Source organism: Terrapene carolina, unplaced genomic scaffold (genome assembly GCF_002925995.2).
Source record: "Terrapene carolina triunguis isolate 2854851 unplaced genomic scaffold, T_m_triunguis-2.0 Scaffold69, whole genome shotgun sequence".
NCBI lineage: Eukaryota > Metazoa > Chordata > Testudines > Emydidae > Terrapene > Terrapene triunguis.
The window spans coordinates 4,557,905-4,570,834 of NW_020664420.1; the positions used below are offsets into that span (position 1 = coordinate 4,557,905).

A 12,930-nucleotide genomic window follows, 5' to 3' on the forward strand; every position below is an offset into this window, starting at 1 on the left:
GCCTGTTCTGGGGTTGTCAGAATGTCTTTAAACTGTTCAGTAAACAAGACCTGGTCTCTAAACCCAGCTTTCTCTGGCTTCCCATTAGTTAGAGAACCCAGCTCTTGCTTTCCAGACACCAATGCCCTCTCTGCTTGCCTTTGATCCCCTATTTTACAACACTTATTGCTGCCTGGAACACAGCCAGTTCCTGCACCTGCAAGCATTTTGTCATTTGAGTTTGAGAGCTGCTCTGTTGGGCAAAGACCTTTGCCCCATGCTCATCAGCCACAGAAACCCTCTCCTCAGATCTCACCCAGCCCCTCATAGATGAGTCTGTGGAGTAGCATAGGGAGGAGCTACTGTCACCCCTGGTATGTCTGTTGCATACACCATCTCTGCAGGTGGGTTGGTCTTTGGGACATATCCCTGGGCCAGGAGAGAACTTGCTCCCATCCTCCTCTTAAGTCCAAGCACCCAGCAATGCCGTAGCAAGGCTAATTGTACAGGGCTGGCCCTCCTGGTCTTTAAAGGGGCAGGCTGCCCTGTTATAAAATATACTGATAAAAGTGTAATGTTGCAATTATAGCTTTGTCTGCACTAGGGGCTTTTGCCAGTTTAGCTGTGATGGCCAGGGATCTCTTCTCTTCACAATCCTGACTGAAATAACTATGCCAGCGGACATCTGGAGCATAGACATGACCTAGGAGTAAGAGTCTGGTCCCTGTCTCGCCTCTTGTGCCTGAGGGCAAGTAATGTGAGTAAACCCTGTGTCTGGTACAGATTCTTTCTTCCACTGTGCTGGTTGAGTCGAGCAGGCGGGCACATTGCGGGCAGAGTCAAGGCTTTGCTCACATACATGGGGGAGAGGAAACAGTAGCCTCCTAAAAGTTGCTCTCTCCCCTGTGCTGCACCCCACGATATATAGCCTGGCATAGGATTAAAAATTACACATCCGCGAGGGTCACAACCACACCTTTTGAGTTTTTACTTCTGCAGCTACTTTCAATGGCATCCCCTCTCCCACCCCCACCCCCACTTTGTACCATAACCAAACAGATTTATTGAAATGATTAAAGGAGTCGTTGAGACGTGTAACTACTGACATGCCATTCCCATCAGGTTCAGCAGAGCTCACATTTGTTGACACCCCAGGCCAGTCTGTTCTCCTAGACCTTCTCTTAAAAGGGTAGTTTGAAGGTGGGTTAGAAAAGAAGGAAGGAGAAGAATGTTATGGTAGGGGTGAGTTTTACTGATTGATCAGAGACAATCCTGTATGTGTTCTTATTATTATTCAGTTTCAGTAGCATCCGCCGAGTGCTCGTCACTTTCCACTCAGAGAAATCAATCCCTGTCTTGTGCAGCTGTGATCTATTGTATACTACCACACAAAGGTCCAGGCCTGCACTGTGATCTGTAGAGGGTGAGTGCTGCCCCTGTATTGATCACAATGCAGGATTAAGACCTAATACTGTGCAAAATGTAGTACTGTGTTGTGTACGTTGCATATTGTATATGTTTTGTGACACACCTATCTACTAAGTCTAAATTCACTGGCATTACAGCAGAGATTCATAGATTCATAGATTCTAGGACTGAAAGGGACCTCGAGAGGTCATCGAGTCCAGTCCCCTGCCCGCATGAACTGGGCCCAATGTGTTTGAAGTGCAGATATGAACTTTGAAACTGTTACTGGAGTTGCTGGACCAGGTTGTCTGATTCATCAAGTTTATGCTCAGTGAACCAGGAGATTTGGTTCTCTGCTTGGCCCTGGAACACCCTGGGGGCTGCTCTAACTTGTACCACATGGCAATAGTCCCCAAAGGACAATCCAGCAGCTGTGCTTAGCCAGAGTCCATAATGCTACAGCCAAATTCCTAACATATCCCCTGTGGTGTACCTGTAAGGCAGGTGGTATACAAGCTGGTTATAATGTCACTACGTTTCCTGGGGACCTCCCACCACTGAAGAAATCCGCCAGGAAAAGCACACACCCAGTCTCTACTCCTTTGCACTAGCTGGAGAGGGAGCAGAGCAGGACAGAGAAACTGCCCCACTAAAAGGCTGTTTATAAACTCAAGTGGTATGAGTTTGTGGTTTCAGTCCAGTTTCTAGAGCATACCTTTTCACCTCCCAAAAGCCAGGGCTACGGTTACCAATTTGGTCCTGATTCTGCAAAAATATCCTGAAATCAGTGGACTATTCACCTGCTTACATGTTTGCAGGACTGGGGCATTTGTGCAGCTGTCAGGATCAGAGAGAATGAACAGAATGAATGGACTGTGGAACAGTTAAATACTGCTGACTAGATCGGGTGAGGAAAGGCATTTTTCTTTGTGTGTGCATACAAAAAAAATGTCCTTCATAATTTCTCTGATTTTTAGTTGAACACCCGACAATCAAAAATGGTGTGGGTTTTCTGGCAGAAAATATTTGGGTTTTGGGGTTGCTAAACCTATCATCATTTATATCATCAGGTTTTCATTTTTCCAATGCCAAACTGAACATTTCTCAAACATGCTCATTTCTTGGGAGAGAAAAAATAGCCATTTTCCATTCTAAAAAAACTCTTTCAATGCAAAGTTTTTGAAAATCTCTACTTCTGACCCTAGACATGATCCCTTCAGGTCAGGTGAGGGGGCAACTCCAAAGCAACAGCACCTTTTACCATCAATAAATTGGCTTTGTCTAAATGGTATTATGAGTAACATAGCCGATCATCTTCATGCAGCCAGGCAGGTCTGACTTCTATCAGGACATAGACAAATCTGACCAGCATTGAAGCATCCTTTAGGAAATAACATCCCTCTTGAGGCACAGTTATTTTATTCAAATGTTAGGATAGCTCAACTTGTTTGTGTTTTATGCTATGCTTAGCGATAATTAGCTGAGAGGCTTATACAAATGTTTCACAGAGTGTGTTGTAATTAATTATTATTGGTGGTGTTAAAATTAAGCTGGAAATGAAGGGCCTCCAGAATTCAGTGGCTGTTCTTTTGTGTATTACTGAATAAAATAGGGGGTTAAACCAAGCTGGTTAGACTGTATTGCTTAGCTGGGGTCTCTCCTGGAACTAGATTCACCACCCACGCCCAGCGCTATGAATAATATTTATAAACAAACCCAATCTCTCTCTCTCCTCTCTCTCTAATCTCTCCCTATCACGTGCGCGCGCGCGCACACACACACACACACACACACACACACACACACACACACACACACACTTTGTCAAAAGACTAACTAAGGTTTATGAACCTTACAAACCAACACAGGATAAGTTGGGATTTTAGTACAGATTAGGGTGACCAGATGAGAGATGTGAAATATCGGGATGCGGCAGGGGGAGGGGGTGTGCCCCGGCAGAGCAAAAAACAAACAAACCCAAGAGCCGGTGGAGGAGGGAAAAAAGAAAAGAAAAGCCGGAGCATAGGAAAAATTGGTGGGGGCTGAGCACCCACCGGCAGCTCCACGCCCCGCCCCTCCACACCAGCTCACCTCCGCTCCGCCTCCACCTCCCCTGAGCTGGCTGCCACATCCTGCTTCTCCCCCCTCCTCCAGCGCTTGCACCGCCATACAGCTGATTAGCGCAAGCCTGGGAGGGAGGGGTGAGGAGGATGAATGCGGCGTGCTTGGGGAAGAGGCGGGGCCAGGGCGGGGATTTGGGGAGGGATCCAATGGGGCAGTGAGGGGGCGTGGCAAGGGCAGGAATTTGGGGAGGGATCCAATGGGGGAGGAAGGGGGCGGAGTTGGGGCGGGGGAGAGCAAGCCCCCTCTGCCTGTGCGCCGGAGCGCAATATATCAGGACAATTCGCGTCCCAACCGAACATCGGTCGGGATGCAGGACAAATAAGTAAATATCGGGACAGTCCTGATAAAATCGGGACATCTGGTCACCCTAGTACAGATCATTATAAAACAGGACCAGTGAAAAATTTGCTTTCAGGTCCAAACGGCCTCCAAGGCAGCAGGGTTTCAAAGTGCAGACTTTGGGTCCATCTTGAATCAAAGCACTGAAAGATGAATGGCTTTACTTGGTCTCAGCCCCAAGCTGGTTGAAATAACATTTTAATATTCCTCTAGAATTCAGAAAGGGATCTCTCTTTTCAAAACATAATATATAGTGGTCAGCTTACTTTTGAAGAACAGAACAGAACACTATCACTTCCTCATTAACTATAGTGAAACTATTTGCCCCGTTATAATATGCCTGAGTAGCTTTGTCTCTGTACCTTAATTGAAATAAGCTCATAAAACAAAGCTGGCTTCTCCCTGCCCTGGAGTAAAATAGATGCAATTATTGTTTGTTGGATGAAATTGCAAATTTGGGACCCTTAAATTCAGAATCCTTAAAACCTTTTGAAGTTAACACATGACTATTCTTAACTAGCAATGAGCGAGGAGGTGATGTTCAGATCTGATTTTGGTTGGGATTTAGGATAGGATTCGAGATATGGGTTCAGGAACTAGGGTTAATTCTGGATGCCCCACCATTAAGATTTCATTAGCTCTTCCTGTAAGATTTCTGCTACACTGAATGGGATAAGTGTTGTGAGATTGGCTATTCTAAGATATCTGCCATTTTAGGACATAATCTTGCAAGAAAAACAGTTCAGCACTATCCAGTCAGAACCAGAAACTAGGCCCCTGCCAATTTTGCAATCCAATCTGGAACCAAATCTTGAGATTCAAATCCCAAATATGACTCCACCTAAAGATTGAAAGCATTCAGGTTTGGGGTTCCAGCCGTATTTCATCTCTCCCTGGACCAGGATTTTCAGCAGAAATCTGTCAGCTCTATTGGTAACAGATCAAATTTCAGTTGACTTCTGCCCTTATTTTTCCATTGGCTTTTCAATCATAGAATATTAGGGTTGGAAGAGACCTCAGGAGGTCATCTAGTCCATTCCCCTGCTCGAAGCAGGACCAATCCCCAACTAAAATCAACTTTTGTTGCCATCTTCATGGGAATTTGTATATACATTATAATTTTGGATTTGATCACAATATCTCAACATCCACATTTTACTTTCACATTCAGGATAGGAACAAACTTCAGCATATTTCACCTGTTATTTCTCCCTCCAAAACTACGATTAACAGCAAATCTCACATGATTTCTGTACAAGCCATAAATTATTCCAGGTTAATTCAAAACTGCATCTAGATTTGATCAAAACTTTTTGCCAACCTGGTGAAAGTTAGCTGTTCTGTTCATTCCCTCTGGGGCCCCTGGCATTTGCCACTGTTGGAAGACAGGATACTGGGCTAGATGGACCTTTAGTCTGACCCAGTATGGCCGTTTTTATGTTCTTATGATCCCAAAACAGGTGATTCTTTTGCACAACAATTGGTATTTTATTGCAGATATTTTCCCTAGCACTTATAAAATTGGGCCACATTCTTCTTCTATTTATATCAATGATACTAATGTGATGGTAAATGAAAGCAGAACTGGGCACGAGTCTAGTAAAGAAGCACCTTAGTGATAAATAAAAGCCATACATTTGCTTGTTGAGTTTATCGTGTTTAAGATAAGAAACCAAAAGTCTTGGCTTTGCAAACCTAGGTGGGACATCTTAAGACAGCGGGTTTTTTTGGTAGTTAGCTCTCCAATGCTGCATGATTTTGGCCGTGTCATAAACCCTTTAAAGCCATATTTTCTTATTATATTTCTTCCCTCCTCCTTACAAATCAATACAAAGGCAGAAGTGCAGATGCTTAAAAGAAGAGAAAAACTTTTCTGCAGGATTTTTTTTATATCAGTGATTTCATAATACACCAGTGGCACCAAATGAATAAGTTCCTGTGTAGTTTCCAGGCCAGGAATGACTGTGGGGAAGTAGAGGTTCCTTAGCTGCCCATATCTGTGTTGTATGTAGGGATGAATAACTTGAAGTCTTTAAAGCATGGTTTGAGGACTTCAATAACTCAGCCAGAGGTTACTGGTCTATTGCAGGAATAGGTGGGTGTGGTTCTGTGAACTGAAACGTGCAGGAAGTCAGACTAAATTATCATAATTGTCCCTTCTGACCTTAGAGTCTATGAGTTATTTTGCATCAGATAAGGAATTGCCTGAACTTTACCGCAAAATTCAACAAAATCTATGTCTTTCCATAGTCAATAAATGTTCATATGGGGACAGATTGTGAACTCCTTAATCATGTTGAACAATAACTGACAATATGAGTAGTCCCATGGAATTCAGTGAGGCTGTTTATGGAGTAACACGTTACTCAGTGTGAGTATGGGGTGTGCAATATAGTTCTTAATTTTGATTGAATCATAGAAGATTAGGGTTGGAAGAGACCTCAAGAGGTCATCTAGTCCAACCCCCTGCTCAAAACAGGACCAACCCCAACTATATCACCCTAGCCAGGGCTTTGTCAAGCCAAGCCTTAAAAACTTCTAAGGATGGAGATTCCACCAGCTCCCTAGATAACCCTTTTCAGTGCTTCACCACTCTCCTAGTGAAATAGGTTTTCCTAATATCCAACCTAAACATCTCTCACTGCAACTTGAGACCATTGCTCCTTGTTCTAATCCCCCCGCCCCGCTCCACACACATGCTCCATCTGCTTTGCTTGCTTCCAACCAGGGCTGGATCAGGAAATTCCAAAATATTAGAAGTCTTGTTTAAATGAAACCATCAATTTAATTTCCAAAGCAAGAAGATTTGGATTAGTTGGAATAAGCTTCATGAGGGCATCATGACTTTTCAAATACTAGAAATTATTAACCCTTTGAAGTTTCCTTAATTTGTGTCTGAGATTCATCTCCCATAATCCAATTCCATTATCAATATTGCAGCATGTATATCTTTACTTTGAAATGTCACAGTGGTTGGGGAACTACTCTTTTAGAATAAATGGTGCTTGCATAAACGAAGTAGAAAAAATTGCTGCCACCTTTGGGATACTCTCAGCAAAAACAAGTATTGGTTTGTTGAAAGTTACAATAGAAAGATATTTCACAGAGATCCTGCTTGCTGCAGAAAAGTGAGTTGGGAAATACATGCAGTAAAATAACATAAGAAGTCCAATTGTTCGTGTTTTATGTAGCGAACAGCAATCATTTCTCAATATACCACTGCAAAAATTGTCACCTGCTTGGTTAGATTAATATTGATGGGGTATAGTCCTCTTAGATGAAGGATGCAACCCTAAAACTAAAACCAAATGGAACACTGGCTACAGCATATGGATATACAGAATGATATCCTCACTGCTTAAAATATAACTATCATCATCTAGTCTTACCAGGTAGGTCGCAAACAGTGCTTGGCTTGTCTACATATCAGTAGTTTAGTTTTACAGCTTGTTTATTCTGCCTGCCCTCCGACTTGCATGGAGGCTAGTCTGTGAAATTCTGTATCCCAGTTGTATAGTCATTTCCAGCAGATTTCATTATATACTTGTTGTGCTGGGTTAAATATGCTGGCTACCAAGACAGACCCTGCATGCTCAGCAAAGTCTTTTCTTTTCTTTTCTTTTCTTTTTTTAAAGATCAGGGAACGTTAGTGTCAGTGAGAATAAATCAAAAGGTGATAACATCTGAGAAAAAGAAAACCTCATCCAGAGAAAAATAATAGCTCCTCTGAAGAGATGCCACCACAGACAATATCATGTCTTTCCAGCACTGGACAGCGATATTAAAATATGCTGGGTATCAACCTTGTCAACTGGAGAGACACTCAGACATGCATCCTATAACTTTCCAGGCAGGAGGTGCGAGTACCACCAGCAGAGCCATAATGACACACAGTAAAGAAGTAACTTGGAAGCTGTGTCATCCTCCTCACTTTCCACGGCAGACCTGACTTGGCAGTCGGTTTTGCAAGTGGTCTCTCTCACATGCCTCTATGAAGGATGATTTACAGGCCCACAAGTTACACGTACACTGCCCAAGGTGCCAATACCCCTTAAAAAGCGCTACAGTGGCATTGCCATATGCAGAACGGAACAGTAAGCTAACAGCAGCAAGCTGACTGTACCCCAATGTCTGTAAAGGAAAGAGAAGGCTGTCTAAGAAAAAAAAAGTACTACAACATTTTTCTCTGCAACAAAATTAAGCTGACTCATGCCCCTAGTCGTTAATTTCAATTTTTTTTTAATCCAAACCATCTTCAACAGAACAGGGGGTGGGGGAGAAGCCCCTTATTAAGCCAACCTTGTTCTCAGAAGTTTATACTCTGACCCACCCCCTGCTGTTAATTAAAAAACTTACCGCTTTTGCCAACTCCCCCAGCTCCCAGCATCACCACCTTGTACTCCCTGGAGCCTGCTGAAGAATTGCTGGAGGAGCTGATCATTTCATTTTCTAGCTCCATCTTGCACAAGGGACCAGAGGAGAGTGAGAAGGAAGAAAAAGCAACTGACAGGTGCTTGCTCTGATCTTAAACAACTATAAAAGCAGCATAAAAAAAGGAAGGTATGATACAAGAGGTACGATTTATCAGCCTCACACTCACGGCTGTTCCTGTGGTAGCTGGAGAAGGTCTCATAGCAACCACTTTAACAGCTTCCAATAAAAATCTCTCTCTGCCCCCTCCCATCTCTGTATCATTCTCTCTATGTATCTCTTCCTGGACAGAAGCAGTTTTGTAAAGCTCAGGAGCTCTGGTGCGTATGGTTGTTTCTGTGTCATTAGATTTTAACTAAGCGGAGCCTCGGGGGGAAAAATTGATTAAATATCTCTTAATGTTTAAGCTTCTCAAAGCAGAACTTATTTTATTTTAAAGAGAGAATGGAGGCGTATCAGCCAGTTGCTTTGCCACTGGGGTGTTAGCCTGTGTTGACTGAAGTTGCCAGATTTGCACTCAGTTGAATCATCCATTTCCAGAAAATTAAGAGACAGCTTTATTAAATACTCTTTTTTCTGTTTTTCAACCGTTTCACAAATAACACAACCTCTACATTTTAGGATTTTCCATAGCATCCATTGTTTTAGTATCGTTCACAGATAGAAGTGTTGAGTTTGATTCAATATGATTATTTGTAGAAATTTGATTTTTCTTCCCATGAAAAGATTAAAAACAAATTTCATGAAAAATGGCCACTATTTGAGAAACATCACTAATTATTTGTGAGTGTTTGAAACTTCTGGGATTTACAAATATTTCCATGCTTATCCAACCATTGTCCATAGATTTTAGCAACCAGGGATTATCTGGCCAAATAGTTTTACCAGCAGTTCATTATTTATTATTCTCCTTTTTAAAATATTTCAGCTACCCACTCAGGAAGCAGGAAAAATACCATGTGACTTATCTGACCAACTGAGCAACCCGGATAATGAATAGCAAATAGGCAAAGCCTGAACACAACTCAAAAGGTTTATAGAGGGAGGGAATGGGAATAGAAGAAAGACAAAGGTAACTGCTGAGATCATGGGGTTGCTCAGGAACGTGCGTGCACATCTGGAAGGCTTTGTTCCTACTCCTTCACTTCTTGTAATTGTGTCACAAGATTTAAACAATTGACAGAAAGTAGCATCCAGGCTTTAAAATGGAAAAAAAAATCAGTAGTAGAACTGGTTGGAAAATAGGGATGGGAGGAGATGATCCGGGGGGTTGACTTTTTGTCAAAAAACTGGAAACTTAAATTTTTCGGGAGACATTTACATTTTCTTGGTTTTTGGCTGAAAATGGTCAGTTTTCAATGTTTTAGTTTTCTGATGAAAACTCGGATGTGAGGAATGTAGGCTCTTTCCGTGTAACATTTTGTCTAATCAAAAACTCAATGTTTCCTGAGCAAAAATCTTTGATGCAAAATTTTTGACCAGACCTATTCGAGAAATCCAGAGGTTCATTTCAATTAAGTACTAAAGGCCAAAGTTTATAATAGGAGTCTAAATTTAAATCCTTTTTTAGACTCCCAAATACTGTAACTGGACTGATTTGCAAAACTGGTAAGCACCCAGCAACTTTCGTTAAAGTCCATATTCTATTTTGCTCTCCCCCCCCCCCCCCCCCCCCACTAGCCAGTGACTTTTTTGGGGAGGGAAGTAGCTTTAGACAAAAGCTGTGGGAAGGTCTTACATTTCAGTTCATTGTGCAAGGATTTAGACAAGCAGTTCACAATAAGGTGGCAGATATAAATGTGTGTGTTGAACACACACCAATATCATGCACTGAACTGAGAATGTCCCCCCCCAATATATTCTGGAGAAAACATAGCAATCATTGGATCAGAATAGGTAAATAATTCTCTAGTGCAGCTTTTCCATATAGATAGCTGGATGGATGTAGTGGAACATGCCATTAACACTGCATCTCACTGCTTTATACAGTGAGTAACACTATAATCATTTGAAACTCCAGGGGGAATGTAAGGAGGCAGAATGTAATTACTTAAGATGGAATTTAGCCAAGACACTGACATTACCTCAGCTAGTTGTACAAAATGTGCCATGGGATCCTTAATGAACACAAATGGTCAGAGAGCAGCTCCACCAGCCCATTCAGACTGGGATCAATCCAACTCCAGGTGAAGTCAATGAGAAGATTCCCATTAGCTTCCATAGGAAATGAATCACTCTTATTGTCCTTAACATCATACTCAAGTGTTACTACAGTATTGACTCAGCAGGAAGAATGCTACATATCATCATCACCATTTCCTGAAGCATTTGGGTTTTCCTGGTGGTCTCCCATCCATATAACCAACCCATTCCTTAGAAATTAGCAGTAAATCTTGGTTGACACTAAGGGTATGTATTCACTACCGGCCAGATCGGCAGGCAGCGATCAATCCAGCAAGGATCGATTTATCGCGTCTAGTCTAGACGCGATAAATCGATCCCCGAGCGCTCTCCCGTTGACTCCTGTACTCCAGCTCCACGAGAGGTGCAGGCAGAGTTGACGGGGGAGTGGCAGCAGTCACTCTGTAGTGAAGACACCACGGTAAGTCGATCTAAGTACGTCGACTTCAGCTACGTTATTCACGTAGCTGAAGTTGCGTAACTTAGGTCGATCCCCACCCACCCAACCCCAGTGTAGACCAGGCCTAAGCTTTATCATGACTAGTGAAAGAGGGTGGGTGAGTTCAGAGAGAATCTTTGAGAAATACTCCCATCACAGCTAGCACTGATCATCTACAAACAAACAACTGTGGATCTCATTACCATTCCGTCCCACGATCCAAACCTTGTTCTAGTAGTTTGTAACCACAACCCTATTTTGGATTTACAGCCTAATCCGGCTTTCACTGAATCCTGAACTATTGAAAACTCATTAATTTCAGTAGTGCAAGATCAAGCTCTTAGACCCTAAGAAGCCATATCTATTTTATGGCAACACTATGTATCTCCCCATAACCACCCAAGTAGGAGCCTGGGCTGTAAGGTCTGAGGTCTTTTTATGCAGTAAACAGCAGCAGCCATAAGTTAAGAATCAGAGAGTCACATCCTCACATTCCATCTAAATGGCATCAAAACAAAGCAATATTGGGCTGTTAAGGAGGCGCTCCTGTCCTAATAGTACACACCATCACCACATAAAGAAACAGATTTTAGATGTTTAAAGAAAACTTTGTTTTCTGGCAAGAAATCACTTATCAACAGTTGTGATTGTGAAATCTGTACTTCTTTATTGTTTTGACTTTATGATCCCCACTTCTCTACTGTTTATCGGTATGGTTTCTGTCTGATTCTTTGATTGTTTCTGTCTGTTGCATAACTAATTTTGCAAGATTTAAATCAACTAAGGTGGTGGGGTGTGATTGGGTAAAGAATTGTTTCATAATGGGCTAGGATTGGTGAAAATACTGTTTTGTAGAACTTTAGTTTAAAATGATTGGTTAAGGTAGAGCTAAGCAGGACCCAAGTTTAACTATATAAACTGGGGTCCAAAAGGAAGTTCTTCAGAACCTAATTCCAGGACACAGGCCAAGATCAGAGCTGCCAGACCTCAACACCCTGCCAATCATATCATACAAAAGCCGGAGCCCTGGATGACCTGATCCTGATTGGCCACCAGGAAAAGTTCTTCTGCCTTATTGGGAGTGGTGAACGTTGTGTGCTTAGCACGTGTATTCTGCTTTGGTAACTGTTAATAAATAGAGGTTAAGGATATTCATGTTTAAGGCTCTTTCACTGGTAAAAGGCCCCACAAACCCACAGAAGATTACGCCCTGAGTCCTAGGAACTGAGTACGGGTAGATGCCTTTCACCCAGAGTCCTAGGAACTGGAAAAGGGTGGAAGTGACTAAATTAACTGGGTTACGCCGTTAGCCCATGGAAGGTTAAAGATGGGGTGCCCTAGAGTGTGCGGGTAACAGGGCAAGAACAGGGTTTTTTGCTCTCAGGCTGCTTCTGAGAGAATTTGCACAAGTGTGTTGATATGAAACTACTCATTGTAATCCACATACTGTAGTAAAAAAACCTCCAATGTAACTACCTTAATAACAATAAAAGGAGGAAATTGCAGACCTATATCTGATGCTGTGATTTTTGGGCCTTTACAATTTTTGGTGCATAATACGATAATCTGCAAATTCTAAGTTTGCATTAAAAATTCTCTATATTTGTTCCATTTCAAAGGTACATTTGTCAGGATGTGAATCAATAGAAAAACATCCGTGGCCAAAGAATAGCATCTGCAAAGGTGGGGAAGAGCTGGGGAAATAATCCAAAATGAATATATATATATATAAAGAACTGCCTCTTTTGCAGTCCATGGATTGCTCATGAATAGATAGCCAGACTGTCAGGTTTGTCATTCAGGATAATTTTTGCTCTGTAATTTCTGAACATTTTTGCAAGCAGTTCATTGCATGCATTTAATATTTAAAATCTCAATTGTTTCAGCTGAGTACATGTTGCTACTGTTAATACTGTAAATTGTGGTATAGACAAGATTGCGCCTTGAGGCATCACCTTCAGTAAGGGGCCTTGCTCCAGGGGAAGGACTAGAAGAGACTGTGTATCAGAGACTGAGCAAAGCAGTATTCC

At 42.2% G+C, this 12,930-nt stretch overlaps 1 protein-coding gene across 1 annotated transcript in view; it reads right to left on the reverse strand.

Annotated features, from left to right (window-relative positions):
* Positions 1 to 8,308, reverse strand: part of RIT2 (Ras like without CAAX 2) — a 257,074-nt gene extending 248,766 nt beyond the window's left edge. Inside the window, exon 1 of the mRNA XM_024192874.2 lies at positions 8,206 to 8,308. Coding sequence (XP_024048642.2) covers positions 8,206 to 8,308 — 103 coding nt within the window. The remainder of the gene's footprint in view (positions 1 to 8,205) is intronic.
* Positions 8,309 to 12,930: the final 4,622 nt, after the last annotated feature.